Source organism: Oscarella lobularis, chromosome 10 (assembly GCF_947507565.1).
Source record: "Oscarella lobularis chromosome 10, ooOscLobu1.1, whole genome shotgun sequence".
NCBI classification, from domain to species: domain Eukaryota; kingdom Metazoa; phylum Porifera; class Homoscleromorpha; order Homosclerophorida; family Oscarellidae; genus Oscarella; species Oscarella lobularis.
In genome coordinates this window covers 1,055,366-1,070,924 of record NC_089184.1, presented here as the reverse complement: position 1 = coordinate 1,070,924, position 15,559 = coordinate 1,055,366, and the positions used below count along the sequence as shown (strand labels likewise).

Below are 15,559 nucleotides of genomic sequence, written 5' to 3'. Positions count from 1 at the left end.
TTGGCAACAATAAGACTTTAGCGATCGTTAAATCCCAGTGCGTAAACCGAGGCATAAGCCCCCCATCGCCCTGCCTAGGGGCTCCGGCACGGAATTACCCGTGGGCCACGCCGATCCGACGATCCAGGACTTGCCTTTTGTCTTCCCCCGAGCCAATCCGTCAAGGAAAACGACGCAGAGATCCACGACGCATCCACCCTCGGCCGCAACTGAAGGAAATCGGTGCTGCGCGATGCCTTTGAACGGCCCGCCGAGTCAGCAAACGCCATCATTGGTTTAGCGGGATCACGTGGCTAATTAGTTGCGGTGACGTCGCCAAACGTCACGTCCGACTCGCGTGCGCCCCTGCAAAAATGTATCGACAAGCGTTTTCTCGCTTCAACTCGACTCGATGGCGCGCCTTGTCGTCTTACCTTATCGAAAACCCGAAGTATGGATGGCTGAAAGAGCTGGGCCTCGCTCGAGATAATCCAGGAGTCTTTACGGGGACATGGGGAGGCAACGGAGAGGTTAGTCGCCTGAAAATAATCAAGCAACGCTGGAATAGGAAAAAAATTAGGCTATCACCTCATTCTGTCCTGCAAACGGCGAGCCTATAGCTCGCGTAACTCAGGTACGGGTTCCCCTTCGGTAGACAGCGCTCCACTAAGTGACTCTGACGTGTTTTCCAGGCGGATAGTAAGGATTATGAACGAGCGGTTGTAGCTGCGCAATTGGCGTCCAAAGAGTGGATGATGGTCAGGAAAGAAACGCAGCAGATGATCCACGGTGATACATAGTCAATTTGTTGATAGGTGCCTGGTCCCAAGCGAGGTGAAATTGTCAGGCAAATTGGACAGGCACTTCGAGAAAAGAGAGATCTTCTTGGGAAACTAGTAAAGAGTATAGGTCAAAAATTTTCTTTCAGAAATAATATTTCCTCCTGTTCGTTAGCTGTCACTGGAGGTCGGAAAGATATTTCCTGAAGGAGTGGGAGAAGTGCAGGAGTACATTGATATGTGCGACTACGCAGTTGGACTCTCTCGCATGTTCGCAGGAAAAGTCTTGCCTTCAGAAAGTAAATCATTCACATTCTGCATACTCTTTCTCATATATCGCCTTCTAGGGCCCGGTCACGCTTTGCTTGAGCAGTGGAATCCTTTGGGGATCGTTGGAATCATAACAGCCTTTAATTTTCCTATTGCAGTGTATGGCTGGAACAATAGCCTAGCTCTTGTGTGCGGCAATAGCTGCCTGTGGAAAGGAGCTCCCAGTGTGCCGCTTGTATCCGTTGCCATAACGAGGTCAGATTGCATCCAATTAGTTTTTTCGCTAATACGACGTCATCTCGAAGGATTATGGAGAGCGTTTTCAAAGCCAATGATATATCTCCTGCAGTGTGCAGTTCTCTGTGTGGGGGAGCGTCTATAGGGTATAGAGTCAATAAACGTTGCTTTGGGCTCTTGAGCTCTTGAACCGTTTCTAGGCAGGCAATGTCAAAGGACAAGCGAATCGACTTGCTCTCTTTTACGGGAAGTACGAAGGTCGGAAACGAAGTTGGCGTCGAGGTTCAGAAGCGATTTGGAAAGTCGCTACTTGAACTGGGTGGCAACAATGCAATTATTGGTTAGAGGGAGGGAGACTTTTCTATTCAAAAATTTTTGGTAATTTTTTTGTACTCCTAGTCAATGACGATGCTGATCTGGATCTCGTCGTCCCGTCCGTTCTTTTTGCGGCTGTGGGAACGGCTGGTCAACGCTGCACGACAACCAGACGATTGGTTTGAATTTTTGGCGCGAGGCTTTGCTTATAGATCTGATTTTCCCTCACCCATAAGATTCTCCACGAAAGTGTCTACGACGAAGTGGTTCGTCAATTGAAAAACGCTTACGGTCAAGTGAGGATTGGGGACCCGATCGACGAGGGAACGCTCTACGGGCCGTTGCACTCAAAAGAAGCCGTCGACGCGTTTGTGAAGACTATCGACGAAGCAAAACAGTCAGGCGGCAAAGTTGAATACGGTGGAAAGGTAAAGGAATCGATTTTTGATTAAAAAAGTGCGCTGTCACGTGTGTTCTAGGTGATAGATAGACCTGGATTTTACGTTGAGCCGACGATCGTTACCGGTTTGGATCACGGTCATCCTATGGTTCAGAGAGAGACGTTTGTTCCCATACTTTACGTTTTGAAATTCAAGGTGAAATTGCTTTGATCTGTTACGTGCAATTTCTAATCATCCTTTTTCGCTAATATTCAGGATCTTGAAGAAGCAATCGAATGGAATTGCGAAGTCGACCAGGGACTCACGAGCAGTCTCTTTACGAAAGACGTTGGCCAGATATTTCGCTGGCTTGGGTACGCGTGTCCTCGCATCAGTAGTGTCGTATTTTCTAAGCGTTTGACTTCACAGTCCTCGTGGCTCCGACTGCGGTATTGTGAACGTGAACATCCCTACAAGCGGAGCCGAGATAGGTGGAGCCTTCGGTTAGCAACTCCCTCGAGACAACGCTTTGTTTCACTGACGTGCGTTCTCTCTGACCAGGCGGAGAAAAGCACTCTGGTGGCGGCAGAGAATCCGGCAGCGACGCATGGAAACAGTACATGCGGCGATCTACGTGGTAAGGGGGTTTGTTTGACCCAGGGACGGAGGTATAGCACTGTTCTCGCATATGTAGCACAATCAACTACGGAAAGGACCTCCCGTTAGCTCAGGGAATTCAGTTTGGCTGAGGCGATGGCATGCACTGTGCGGTGCTTTCAGGCACATCGAATGTTACCTAAACGCTTTCTTGCCAAACACGTGCAGCTAGTACGTAAAAGCCATGCATGCAACCAGCCAGCCAGCATTTCGTTTTCCAGTAAGTCTCGTTTTGTTTGCTGAAGCTGCCTTGTCCCTTAGCGAAAGTTCTTCTTGCATTTTCCGCATGCCCCTTCGTGAATTAGGATACGTTGCCTGATCGAGCGCCTCGTAATGTAGTTGTTTGTGTACCTGCATTGCCCGCAAGAACTGGGGTCCCGTCAGCAATGTTGCGATGGCATTGCTTGCACATAACCGTGCCACAGCTTTTGCAATTCATCTATAGGAAGGCGATCGAGTGAATAGTCGCCCGGGGGGTCTTAAATTTGGCCGTGGTGGCTCAGAGGTCAATCAGTGGCCTTACAGTTGAACTGGAACCACAGCCAGAAGACCACTTGCACATTTTTGGTTTTGATTAACAGAGAATTAGCGTTCTAAAAGCTCGCTAGAATTGTTTTTGCCGTGCGCAGCAGTCGAGTGCAGCGTTCTCACGCGTCTCGCTAATCTAATACACGAGTGGCGTATGTCATATGCTAAATCTATGACGTACGTGCAGCAGAACACTATTGGTTCCTCGTGATTTTTGCCGTCAGACGGTCACCACTCTGATGGCTGCGTTCATGCTGCAAGGGACGTAGTATTACGACTCTACTTGCACTTGACTCGGACCCATCAGCTATTGTCATTTGTAAATCATTAGACGTCTACGTACAGTACCATCTAACCTGTGAGAAACTGGGGTTCGGGTGTTTTGTCTTCGAATTCCAACTCTCCCGTTACAACTTCTGCTAAGAATTGCAACCTCTGGTCTTTGCAAGTTTGTTTGTCGAGATTTTCCCTCAGACGTTGTAGTCTGCTTACAACGAACAAAATTATTTTTTAAAAAAAAACCTAATGGTTCCTCACCTTTTACTGACGGTGGTACTAGTACGAACTAGGCTTGAATGCAAGATTGGTCCTCGGTTGTCTTGACTATCTGCAAAAATTGAGTTTTTCTGTTTGAATGTACACGTAGCAATAATAAACAAAATTATAGGTTTCTGATTAGTAGCATTCAATAACGCTACCTTTAGCGTAGCTAAGAGTGGCTTTATTTTTAAATGGAATCCAAGGAGGATGGCTGACACGTTGAGGAAAAAGAATTAGTCTACATGGACAGCTAGAAAAGACGTAGAAACTTCTAGTTCTGACAAAACTCGCCCGTTATGATCCAATCTTGGATCAGTTGATATTATTCGTGGAAAGAGACAGTAACGTACTTCGTCGGTAGATCTAAAGGTTGGCTGCGCAGACTATTAATTAATTGTAAAAAGCATGGTTTATATAGTTTGACTTACTTTGTGAGAGTAGCCAAACGATCCGTCAAAGAATTTGACGAAGAGATCCACGGTTGCTACTACCTACACTTTCTCTTCACGAAGGCACTTTGGTGCATGTGTTTTTTATCATGGTACCTCGTTGCTGGAATTGCGCAGCTCCACATTTCTTTGCAATTCGCTAGTCTAATTGAAGTACTCGTAGTATTTTATGACGTTGCTGCTGGTATGTTTATCAGACCTCAGCGAAGTTACATTCTACGTCACCTTTCGCTAAATTTTCAAAATCATTGCCGAATTCCGATAGTTTTGTAAGGCCTAGTCGGACAAAATCGGAACTTCTCGCGTCTGGGTCGACCTGTACAGTGTCACGAATGAATGTTCCAAATGTAAACTAAATTTTAGCGCATGTACAGTTAATAAGGCGTGTTTCGCGCATGGTAAAGAGTTGGTTGGGCAACGGGACAGGAAGTGACCTCCTACAGTCGCTTCAATGAAGGCTTCCGACTCTAGATTACTATATCAAAGCCATTATTGAGTGATTTGGCAGTAAATATTGCCGTGTTTGTACTTTGCATCAAATTCGAGCGATTTTAGCAGTAGAAGCAAAACGCCTAGAGAGCAGACAAATATTGGGCTTAGGTTGCAGAATAGGATACCTGTTTTTTCTTTTGATTCTCCAATGACTTGTTTTTCAGCGATTTCTATCAAATCATTCATTGCGGTTGCCAAGCTAGGTGTTGCCACACTTGGTAGGACCCGGACAAAAAGAACAATGGCCAGTCGACTGCCGTTCCTTTTGGCGTTTGCAATTGCTCTAGGACCCGTTTGTACGACAATTTTGTGCATGCAGCTAGGCTACAACTAGGCTACAGCTAGAAACTGCTCTTATTCAGGTGCGCAGGATGTCCGCAGCGAATCGTTTCTGAAGTGGATGAAAGAGGTTAGCTACCCCGCTCTCTTGTTCCGCGAAGCTAGTACAGCTGCGTTGGAGTTGCACTCCAACGCGGTCGCCCCGATGACTCACCGGATCTAGTCGTAATTCCAACCTACACTAGCACAATAAGAGCTACGAAACAAAGGAAGAGCTGCTGAAGCGCGAGAAAATTTTCGAGAGAAATCTCGCTGAAATTAACGAACACAACGCCAAAAATGGAACCAGTTACGAAAGTACGACTGCCTATAGACAGAGAGTAGGGAGGAGTGATAGCGTGACGGTGTGTAGGAGGCTTGAATGCCTTCTCGGATATGGAATTTGAGGAATTCAAGAAATTTTATCTTATCACAAGCCCTCAGGTAAGTCAGGAGGGATGAGCAATGCCCCATGTAACAACTACACACACGCAAAGAATTGCTCAGCAACGAATCACCAAGGACTCCACGTTGGTTATCACGCAAACTTGCCGAGGTCAATTGATTGGAGGACAAGAGGCATTGTCACGCCTGTAAAGAACCAGGTGCTTTGAACAAGGAGGAAATTTCAATTATTTTAGATGTGGACTTAGGGGAGGTGTGGAAGTTGCTGGACATTTTCCACAACTGGTGCTTTGGAATGCCATCATGCTTTGGCAACAGGAGATCTGGTGTCATTGGTAGGTACCGGTGCTCATACTTTTTTCTAAACATTTTACATTGCTATTTAGTCTGAGCAGAATTTGGTTGATTGTGCCGGTAATTTTGATAACAACGGATGTGACGGGTAAACAGTAACCGACGGAATTTTATTTTTCACTATATTATGTACGAAAGAGGTTTGCCTTCTCACGCTTTTGAGTACATTCATTACAACAAAGGCATTGAATCAGAGGAAGACTATCCTTACGTAGGCAAGGTGATTCTCTAGTTCAAAATCAAAGAAAGAATCTAAATTATGTTCTATTTAGGATTCCAAGTGTAAGTTCAATCTCAGCAAAGTTGCTGCTACTGTTAAATCTTCATTCAACATTACCAAAGTGCTTTATTTTCATGTATAGTCATAAAGTGGCTGATACGTTTATTGATTAGGGAGATGAAGAGGAAATAGTTAGATGTGTTGCATTGAATGGACCAGTCAGCATTGCTTACGACGTAGTGAAAGACTTCTCGAGCTACAAAAAAGGCGTGTATAAGAGGTAATACTTTTAAAGGAAAGCGACTCCAAGAATTGAAGAAATTGACTTCTTGTTAGCGACGAATGTCACAAAGACGCATCATCAGTCAATCACGCTGGTGCACAGTTCTTTATCCAGATACACTCCCTTTGGTACATTGCCTACGTTTTTAGTTCTTGCCGTCGGCTATGGCGAAACGGATGACGGACAGAAGTACTGGATTGTGAAGAATTCTTGGGGTGCATCATGGGGAATGAACGGGTGAAGACCGTCGAGAGAAATTTCCAGTTAGTACTAATGATGTTGTCTCAACAGGTATTTTTGGATGGAACGAGGAACGAATATGTGTGGCTTGGCAGAATGTGCTTCCTATCCTATTGTCTAAGCGCTTAGTTGCGTAAATGTGAGCTTGTATTTTATGTCAACGTTTGTATGTTATGTATGTTTGTGAGTGCCGTTTTCTCATACGATCAGTCTCTCTAGTTGTCATTTTCACGGAAGGTCGGCGCACCTGAAGCGTCACTAAATGATCTGCGACCAGTCGTTTGCCGTCATCAGAGATTGTATTCCAGTAGTTGGTAAGAGAGTATAGTTTACTCCCTGCACTCACGCGTTCGATTGAAGCCTGGGCTATTGCCATCATATTGTCAATTGATATTTTGCGGGTCTCTGCGTAGTGAATAAATGAACTGACGTCATTATAGGGTTGCGTGACATCGCGAACGAGTGACCTCACACGACTCCCGTATGATCAGTCTCTCTCATCGTGACCGTCCACGAGAAACCATCACCGTTCGTTGGGTCCCATCGTTGACTGCAAAGAACCGATCATGGTGAGCCCCACGGACTTAGAGCACACAGTAGAAGTCCTTAGGCGACTCCACGTCGCCGCGAAGGACGCCTAGGCGCGACGATCGCCGAGATGCGACGCGATTGTCGCCTCCGACCGCAAGACTAACAACCCTCTTTTTCTCGCTCAGGTGCGCTTTACTATCGACCAGGTAAGAACCGAACTCGAATCGTCGTCGCGGCACGAACGCGCGACGCCTCTAGGTACGCGAAATCATGGACAAGCGAGCGAACATTCGCAACATGTCCGTCATCGCTCACGTCGATCACGGCAAATCGACGCTGACCGATTCGCTCGTCAGCAAAGCGGGCATCATCGCCGATTCGCGCGCGGGCGACACGCGCTACACGGACACGCGCAAAGACGAACAGGAACGTTGCATTACAATCAAGTCGACGTAAGGGGGGGGGGGGGGAAGAAAAGGTGTTACGGCGGCATTTTGTATACAAAAAATCTGCCGTAACAATAAGCGAATACCGGTAATCGCTCTCTCTCGACAGCGCAATTTCACTCTACTACGAAATGGCCGACAAGGATCTCGATTGGGTGGTACAGCAGCGCGACGGAAAGGGCTTTCTCATCAATCTCATTGATTCTCCGGGTCACGTGGACTTCTCCTCCGAAGTGACGGCGGCCCTACGCGTCACGGACGGCGCTCTCGTCGTCGTCGATTGCGTCAGCGGTACTCAAAAATTAAATTATTTCAAATCGGGGCTTCCTTTGAGGAACTCTTTTCTCCAGGCGTTTGCGTTCAAACGGAAACGGTTCTGCGTCAGGCGATCGCCGAACGCATCAAACCGGTCGTCTTCATGAATAAAATGGATCGCGCTCTTCTGGAGCTGCAGCTCGAGCAGGAAGATCTCTATCAGACGTTTCAGCGCATCGTCGAGAGCATCAACGCTATTATTGCGACGTACGGCGACGAGGACGGACCCATGGGCGACATCATGGTCGATCCCGTTCGGGGAACGGTCGGATTCGGATCCGGTCTTCACGGCTGGGCCTTTTCGCTCAAGGAGTTCTCCGAGATCTATGCGGCGAAGTTGAAAATCGAGCCGAAGAAGTTGATGCGTCGTTTCTGGGGCGACAATTTCTATAATCCGAAGACGAAGAAGTGGACCAGCTCGCAGGATGAGGGATCCATTCGCGGGTTCAATCAATTTGTGCTTGATCCCATATTCAAGGTCTAGCGAGAGATGTAGAAGTGAGATAAAAAGACTTTTCTTCTACGTCCTTTTCTAGATGTTTGACGCTGTGATGAATCTGAAGAAAGACTTGACAGCGAAGCTGCTCGAAAAACTCAACATCAAATTGTCGGCTGACGATCGAGTAAGAAATGAATACCTTTTGCCGCCGCCGCAAGATATGATAGAATTTTTTTAGGATAAGGAAGGAAAGCCTTTGCTGAAGGCGATTATGCGCCAGTGGCTTCCTGCTGGCGATACGCTCCTTGGAATGATAACCATTCACCTGCCGTCTCCAATCACAGCTCAGAAGTACAGAATGGAAATGCTGTACGAAGGTCCTCATGACGATGCCGTTGCCGTTGCCATCAAGAACTGTGACCCGAAGGTATCGATGATTTTTATTGTCTTGAGCTGATTGCGTGACTGTTGGTCTTTGTTTTAGGGTCATTTGATGATGTACATTTCCAAGATGGTGCCCACGTCCGACAAGGGTCGCTTCTACGCCTTCGGTCGCGTTTTCGCGGGCACTGTTGCCACGGGAATGAAGTGTCGCATCATGGGACCGAATTACACGCCCGGAAAGAAAGAGGATCTCTACCAGAAGAACATTCAAAGGCGAGGATAAGAAACTCTAATATAATCACGTGTTGATTTTTGATCATAGAACCATTCTGATGATGGGTCGCTACGTGGAGCCAATCGAAGACGTGCCCTGCGGAAATATTGTTGGCTTGGTGGGCGTCGATCAATATCTTGTCAAGACGGGAACCATAACAACGTTTGAGCACGCTCACAATCTGAAGGTAATTGAAAAGAATTTCGTCAGAGTGTATGTTCCTATGTAATTTTTTTTCAGGTGATGAAATTCTCCGTTTCTCCCGTTGTGCGCGTTGCCGTGGAAGCGAAAAATCCGAGCGATTTGCCCAAGCTCGTCGAAGGATTGAAGCGTCTCTCGAAATCTGATCCCATGGTGCAATGCATCATCGAAGAAAGCGGCGAGCACATCGTCGCTGGTGCCGGCGAACTTCACTTGGAAATCTGCTTGAAAGACTTGGAAGAGGATCATGCCTGCATTCCTCTCAAGGTCATCATCGTCATTTTCTTAATTATTTGAGCCAATGAGGGGAGAAATCGTTTCTCTAGAAATCTGACCCGGTTGTGAGCTATCGCGAGTCGGTGAGCGAGGAGTCGGATCGAATGTGCCTGTCAAAGTCTCCCAACAAGCACAATCGTCTCTTCCTCAAAGCGGCGCCTCTTCCTGACGGTGTGCCTGAGGCAATCGATGCTGGTGACATCACGCCGAGACAGGATCCGAAAACAAGAGCAAGGCAAGTAAAACCAACACGTTTTAGACTGCAATATAGTGACGTTACAGGTTCTTGGCTGACAAATTCGACTGGGACGTGACCGAAGCGAGAAAAATCTGGTGCTTCGGACCAGAAGCATCCGGTGCCAATCTCCTCGTCGATTGCACGAAAGGAGTCCAGTATCTCAACGAAATCAAGGATTCGGTTGTAGCCGGTTTTCAATGGGCAACAAAAGAAGTACGAAACTCGCAGGGAAAGAAAAAACAGATCGACGTGTTTTCTCCCCCCCCCCCCCCCAGGGCCCCCTGTGCGAGGAAAACGTTCGCGCCGTGCGCTTCAACATCCACGACGTCACTCTTCACACCGACGCTATCCATCGCGGCGGCGGTCAAATCATTCCGACAGCGCGACGCGTTCTCTACGCTTGCATGCTCACGGCCAAGCCGAGACTCTTGGAACCCATCTACCTCGTGGAAATCCAGGTGCGTGAACGAAAGCAAAAAATTAAAAAATAAGACTGGTCTCTTTTTCTCTTACTTGCAGTGCCCCGAAGTGGCCGTCGGTGGAATTTACGGCGTTTTGAACAGACGACGAGGTCACGTTTTTGAAGAGGCGCGCGTCTCTGGGACTCCCATGTTTGTCGTGAAGGCCAACTTGCCTGTGAACGAGTCGTTTGGTAACCAGCCGAAACGTAGAATAATAAATACGCGACTGTCTGTTTTTTTTCTCGTTTAGGTTTCACCGCTGATTTGCGTTCGCAGACGGGCGGTCAGGCGTTTCCGCAGTGCGTCTTCGATCATTGGAGTCTGATGCCCGGCGATCCGTTTGAGCCGACGTCGAAGCCGTTTGGAATTGTGTCCGTGACCCGGAAACGCAAGGGCTTGTCCGAGAACGTGCCGCCCTTGGAGAAATTCTTCGACAAATTGTGAGAAGAGGGTGAATGACGAATCAAAACAGTCAATTTTCGTGTAGAAGAAAAAGCACGTAAATAAACGCTCGTTTTTTTGCGTATTATTATTATGTGTGTGAGCTCAAAATAGCTCATAATTCGCAGGGCGTGGCGAGCAACCCACGAGACGAGACGAGGTTCTCGTGACGCCTATCTGTCCGAATTCGCTCCCGTCGTCTAGCTCTTAGAATTTTGAATGGCGTCGCTAGCGGGAAGACCTCCGATCGGCGAGGTCGAAGATTTGGCGACGTTGGCGCGTCTCGACGAGCAGACTCTGCTGAAAGAGCTCAAAGTCCGCTACGGGAGAGACACGATATACGTACGCGCGACACTCGCTTCGTTTCGTTTCGTAACCAGACGTTCTTTATTTACTCTTAGACGTACGTTGGCGACATTCTAGTAGCAGTGAACCCTTTCAAGACGCTTACCATTTACGACAAGAAAGTAAGAAGACTGGTTTTCTTTCGCTGTATCGCCCCAAGGTTCCTCTTCCTTGCCACGCCCATCCTTCACTTTTCTTTAGCACACGGCTGTCTATCGACGGGCGCACAAGTCGCAGGTGCCACCGCACATCTTTGCGATCGCCGACGCTTCCTATCACTCCATGCTCGACTCGCAGCGAAACCAGTGCTGTGTAGTCAGGTAGAATAGCGTGGGCCGGGGGCCCCCGTTCCTGATTCGTGTGTGGGAACCCCTTTCATTTTAGCGGCGAATCGGGCGCCGGAAAGACCGAATCGGCAAAGTACATGATATCGCACCTAATTGATCTGTGCCAGGGCAAATCGACTCTAGAACAGAAAATTATCCAGGCGAGGAGACCCCCCGCAACGATTTCTCGTCTGAGACCGTTATCGTAGGTCAATCCGCTTCTCGAGTCGTTCGGAAACGCGCAGACGGTGATGAACGACAATTCGAGTCGGTTTGGAAAGTACATCCAGCTGAAATTCAGTCGTCAAGGCCAGAGTAAGGGGGTCGATCCTCGTTTTGGCTTGCTTCTGAGTCAATTGCTGATTGATTTTTTTTTCTAGTACTGGGAGCCAAAATATCGGAATATCTGTTGGAAAAATCGCGAGTCGTGCGTCAGGCGCCGGGCGAACGAAACTTTCACATTTTCTATTATCTCTTTGCTGGCTTGGACGGCGAGGAACAGCAGAAGTACAAACTCGGCAATCCGGACGATCAGAGGTGGAGAGAGACTGTCAAAAAAATTCTTTCAATTTTCTACTGCAAGCAGATACCTTTCCAATGGATCAAGTCCGTTGAAACGCTACAAAAAAGAGCTCAGCAATGGTTACGACGCCCTGCAGACGGCCATGGACATAGTGGGATTCTTGGCTGAAGTGAGACGGGAAAGAAAGTAAGGGAGTCTTCTCTGACTGTCCTTTTATCTCTAGGAGCAAGAGAATCTCTTTGTCGCTCTCGGCGGACTTCTCAATCTTGGAAATGTGAGATTTGAAGGTGACGCTGATCGTTCCATGGTGTCCGATCCCGACGGGCCACTGAAGCACGCTGCGGTGCGGATCGTCGCTTTGTCGCTAGCCACTTTGATTTCTCATAGAAAAACTATAGTTTCTCTTTGGATTGGATCCAATGCAGCTGGCCGATACGATGACCGTCAGCGTGACGGTCACGAGGGGAGAGCAAATCAGACGCAATCTTGGCGTTCAGAGGGCCTCAGGTTTTTTTCGAGGGTCTGTTCTCTAGAATTCTTCTCATATTTTACTGCGTTCAGATGCTCGCGATGCCATTGCTAAAGCCGTTTACGGCCGTTTGTTCAGTTGGATTGTGAACAGGGTGAATACCCTTTTGGCTCCGGAGACCAAAGTCTCTCAAACTGACATAGTTGAGATAGGTACAAGAGAGAGCGACGAATACCCGGGTTTTAGTTTGAATTTATATTAGGAATTCTTGACATTTTTGGGTTTGAGAATTTCGATCAGAACAGTTTCGAGCAGGCCTGCATCAATCTGGCGAACGAACAACTTCAGTACTTCTTCAACGAGGTGAGCTTCGAAAAAATCCTTGAATACATATATCAATAAGCGAAACGAACGTAGCACATTTTCAAAATGGAGCTCGAAGAATATAAGAAGGAAGGCATCGACGCAACCAAGATCACATACGAAGACAACAAACCTATTCTGGTAAATAAAATTGAAAGAGTAGAGTGTAGAGAAGTAAATCGGGTTTTTTTCCTTAGGAATTCTTTATGAAGAAGCCGATTGGCTTTCTTGCTTTGCTGGACGAAGAGAGTCACTTTCCGCAGGCGACTGATCTAAGCTTTTTGGAGAAGTCGCACACAAACTTCAAAAAATTGCCGTTCTTTGCGCGAGCCAAGGACACGCGAAGCACTCTTTTCACGCTGTCTCACTACGCTGGAAAGGTGCAGTTAACGAGAAGACGGTGACCTTCGTCCACTAGCGTTGTCTTTTTAGGTGGAATATGACGCAACCGGCTTCTTGGAGAAGAACAGGGACACGTTGCCAGGTGGCGTCGTCGAAATGCTTCAGATTAGCAAAAATGGGCTGTTGAGTCACATATTCAGAGGTTCGACCGGATGACCTTCTCACCCCGTGTACTCAGTTTATTTGATTTCGACTCCAGGGACGATTACAAGAACGGGGACGTTGGCTTTGCAGAGTCGTCGCGACAAGGGAGCGAGAAAGACGCGCATGCAAAGCCGAGCGGTAACTACTTTCTACTTGCGTTACGCATTGATGGATTGTCTTGTCTAAGTTGGCCAAAAAAGCGCCCGCTGCAGGAAAGAGCGTGAGAAAAGTGATGACAGTGGGAGGCCAATTTAAAGTGAGGTTTATACTCAATTGAAATGTTGGACGACAGATTGGCGTTTTTTTATGTAGAGTTCGCTTGAAATTCTGATGGAAAAGATGAACGCCGCGAGTCCTCATTTCGTTCGTTGCATCAAACCGAACAGGCAAAAGGTTCGGCGTTGCTTCATTTGTAGCGCGGCCTGAATTAATCTCTCCTGTCCCCAGAGTGCCAATCTGTTTGAAGATGACTACGTGACAGCTCAGGTGAGGAGAGACTTTGTATCCCATTGATCTTGCTTGGTCTAACTGAGTTTTTAGCTGAGCTACTGCGGAATGCTGGAAACGACTCGCATTCGACGCGAAGGATATGCAATGAGGCCTACATTTGAAGAGTTTTTCACAAGGTAGTCAAGGAGACCAAAAATTTGTTTTCTATTGGAAACGTCTCTTTTTTAGATACAAGACCCTCGCGAAGAAGAAGGTGACCGTTCCTAACGGAGCAAGGTATTGTATTTCTTGCACATTTTTTTTAATGTTTTTTGAGTTTCGAGTTTTGCAGCTGTCGCGTCATACTCGAAGGAACCGGCATCAAGAATTGGCACATTGGGTGAGACGACGGGGCCAGATTTTCTTCCCGTTTGACTCGTCGTCTAGAAAAACCAAAGTTTTTCTCAAGTACTGGCACGTCGAGACGCTGACGGATCTCTTAGAAAAAGTCCACCAAGCGGCCACACGCTTGCAGAAAAGTTAGGCTCGAGTTTCTCTTCGTCAAAACGCACGCGGCATCATTTTTGCAGTCGTGCGCGGTTTCTTGGCTAAGCGCCGATTCAAACGTCTCCTGGCCGAAGCGGCGAAACAACGTGCCGCGGTTGAAGAGTTTCTTGAATTCATCTCGAAGAACGAGGCGAAAGTCACTCAGAAATTGCAGAAATTGCTTGCTCACGACAAAGCGAATCCCAAGAGTACGCCGATGACGGTGCCACAGTGCTTGATCCTTAGCTACTTGTCCTTACGGTGGTAGATTTCGATAAGGCCAAGGCAGAACCGGTGCAAGAGCTTCCTCCACCGCCGCTTCCTGTTGTTCCGTCCACAGCCGACCTGCCGCCTCCGCCACCGCCGGTACGTGCGTCCTTCTTGATGTCGCACGCGTTTTAGCGGAGTTTCTTATATTCAGGACTCAGACGAATCAGATGACGACGATTTGGATGAATTTGAAGAGGTGATTCCTAAGCGGGCGAATCCTAACAAGAGATTCGGTCGACAGGGAACCAAAGCCGCGTAAGTGCAACGAATCGTTAATAATTAAAAATAATCAAATCAACACATTCTTTTCTAGCTCGGTGCGCTGGTTTCAGGAGACGCAGGTGAGTCAGACGACGACGGCGAACGGACAGTTTCACGAATGGTTTCACGGTATCATTACAAGACGGTCAGTTAGTCACTTGGGCGCAAATTAGACTAGAGCAAAGCGTTTCTTAAATGTGTGCAGAGCTGCAGAACAGATGCTCACCAGCAAGCCCATCGGCTGCTTCATTGTTCGCGTCAGCGAAAGTCGCTTTGGATATTCGCTTTCCTTTAGGTATGTAGAGCGTTGGCTACTTTTTCTTTTAGTCGAGCCACTCGTTTTATCTATGTAGAGTCGCTGATCGATGCAAGCATTATATGATAGACCAGACTCCGTCCGGCAAGTTTATCATCGTCGGCGAGCCAAAAGTCCACAAGAACTTGGCCGCCCTCGTGGCGTATCATCAGAAAAATCCCATCAACGAGCAAGGCGACCTTCTCACAGTAGCGTGCGGGCAGGTATAAGGACGGCGTTCTTACATATAGCTTGGCACGACCACGAGCATTTTAGGATTCCGACGAGGAACTCGACTACGCTGACCTGGTGGCGACATCTCAGCAGGTAAGGCATTGAATGAGAAGACTTGCGACTCCTGACGAATGCGTTTCTTCAGGCCAAGATGCTTCAGTCGTCGCGAGACACCTCGGCTAGAGTTTCGCGTCCCGGCGGACGATCTCCCGGTATGGCTCATCGTTCCAGGCAGCAACGTGGCGTTTTTGCGGCGCCAGCGTCGAGCCGATCAGGAGGTTCTCGATTGAAGGGGCCCACTGGAGGAGGAGCTCCGCCGCTTCCGCCGCGATAAGCTGAGACGTCGTTGGTGCAATTGTAGCTTTTGAGAATTCTGTCGTGTCTTGCAACGCTATGTGTGAGCGTCTTTTCTTTGTGGTGTCATTGAAAAAGTATGCTGTGCAATCTCTGATGCAACCGTATTTTTTTCTAGCGGCAGTGAAATGGTCGGGAGAAAAGAG

General features: G+C 47.8%; 5 protein-coding genes across 6 annotated transcripts; 4 read left to right on the top strand and 1 right to left on the bottom strand.

Moving 5' to 3' along the window:
* The first annotated feature begins 327 nt into the window (after nucleotides 1-327).
* On the top strand, nucleotides 328-2,941 carry LOC136191754 (alpha-aminoadipic semialdehyde dehydrogenase-like). Its single transcript, XM_065980168.1, has 15 exons — nucleotides 328-509; nucleotides 560-613; nucleotides 672-737; nucleotides 795-875; nucleotides 934-1,057; nucleotides 1,106-1,283; nucleotides 1,334-1,411; nucleotides 1,466-1,605; nucleotides 1,665-1,759; nucleotides 1,817-2,008; nucleotides 2,060-2,176; nucleotides 2,237-2,334; nucleotides 2,390-2,463; nucleotides 2,522-2,597; nucleotides 2,655-2,941. Exons 1-15 carry the CDS (start codon nucleotides 354-356, stop codon nucleotides 2,707-2,709), a joined length of 1,584 nt encoding a protein of 527 aa, XP_065836240.1. The 5' UTR covers nucleotides 328-353; the 3' UTR covers nucleotides 2,710-2,941.
* Nucleotides 2,732-4,913, bottom strand: LOC136191769 (uncharacterized). 2 transcript variants are annotated; one of them, XM_065980190.1, is made up of 12 exons: nucleotides 4,752-4,913; nucleotides 4,664-4,706; nucleotides 4,507-4,609; nucleotides 4,334-4,450; nucleotides 4,231-4,278; nucleotides 4,114-4,176; nucleotides 3,844-4,059; nucleotides 3,683-3,771; nucleotides 3,502-3,629; nucleotides 3,141-3,452; nucleotides 2,969-3,056; nucleotides 2,732-2,909 (listed from the first exon to the last, which is right to left on the bottom strand). In XM_065980190.1, exons 1-7 carry the CDS (start codon nucleotides 4,810-4,812, stop codon nucleotides 3,919-3,921), a joined length of 576 nt encoding a protein of 191 aa, XP_065836262.1. In that variant the 5' UTR covers nucleotides 4,813-4,913; the 3' UTR covers nucleotides 2,732-2,909; nucleotides 2,969-3,056; nucleotides 3,141-3,452; nucleotides 3,502-3,629; nucleotides 3,683-3,771; nucleotides 3,844-3,918. The 2 variants fall into 2 exon arrangements, with proteins under 2 accessions (XP_065836262.1, XP_065836260.1); XM_065980188.1 differs by having other exon boundaries at nucleotides 3,683-3,752.
* LOC136191765 (pro-cathepsin H-like) lies at nucleotides 4,851-6,712 on the top strand. Its single transcript, XM_065980182.1, has 13 exons — nucleotides 4,851-4,922; nucleotides 4,989-5,035; nucleotides 5,151-5,262; nucleotides 5,318-5,388; nucleotides 5,442-5,549; nucleotides 5,598-5,684; nucleotides 5,736-5,791; nucleotides 5,842-5,923; nucleotides 5,976-6,044; nucleotides 6,097-6,203; nucleotides 6,260-6,300; nucleotides 6,356-6,443; nucleotides 6,498-6,712. Exons 1-13 carry the CDS (start codon nucleotides 4,868-4,870, stop codon nucleotides 6,565-6,567), a joined length of 993 nt encoding a protein of 330 aa, XP_065836254.1. The 5' UTR covers nucleotides 4,851-4,867; the 3' UTR covers nucleotides 6,568-6,712.
* A 187-nt stretch (nucleotides 6,713-6,899) lies between these two features.
* Nucleotides 6,900-10,540, top strand: LOC136191751 (elongation factor 2b-like). The gene is made up of 15 exons (XM_065980164.1): nucleotides 6,900-7,015; nucleotides 7,163-7,183; nucleotides 7,236-7,429; nucleotides 7,533-7,714; nucleotides 7,774-8,216; nucleotides 8,275-8,361; nucleotides 8,416-8,604; nucleotides 8,662-8,834; nucleotides 8,884-9,022; nucleotides 9,076-9,303; nucleotides 9,363-9,547; nucleotides 9,595-9,763; nucleotides 9,826-10,008; nucleotides 10,070-10,202; nucleotides 10,262-10,540. Exons 1-15 carry the CDS (start codon nucleotides 7,013-7,015, stop codon nucleotides 10,453-10,455), a joined length of 2,523 nt encoding a protein of 840 aa, XP_065836236.1. The 5' UTR covers nucleotides 6,900-7,012; the 3' UTR covers nucleotides 10,456-10,540.
* Nucleotides 10,541-10,640: 100 nt separating this feature from the next.
* LOC136191747 (myosin-IIIb-like) lies at nucleotides 10,641-15,503 on the top strand. The gene is made up of 30 exons (XM_065980153.1): nucleotides 10,641-10,794; nucleotides 10,854-10,919; nucleotides 10,999-11,117; nucleotides 11,182-11,284; nucleotides 11,333-11,438; nucleotides 11,504-11,660; nucleotides 11,710-11,815; nucleotides 11,870-11,989; nucleotides 12,045-12,153; nucleotides 12,208-12,327; nucleotides 12,378-12,478; nucleotides 12,533-12,619; nucleotides 12,676-12,858; nucleotides 12,911-13,022; nucleotides 13,080-13,162; nucleotides 13,212-13,280; nucleotides 13,337-13,417; nucleotides 13,472-13,510; nucleotides 13,565-13,650; nucleotides 13,703-13,750; nucleotides 13,806-13,853; nucleotides 13,901-13,992; nucleotides 14,044-14,208; nucleotides 14,268-14,365; nucleotides 14,421-14,524; nucleotides 14,583-14,675; nucleotides 14,736-14,825; nucleotides 14,884-15,049; nucleotides 15,102-15,152; nucleotides 15,205-15,503. Exons 1-30 carry the CDS (start codon nucleotides 10,672-10,674, stop codon nucleotides 15,391-15,393), a joined length of 3,114 nt encoding a protein of 1,037 aa, XP_065836225.1. The 5' UTR covers nucleotides 10,641-10,671; the 3' UTR covers nucleotides 15,394-15,503.
* Nucleotides 15,504-15,559: the final 56 nt, after the last annotated feature.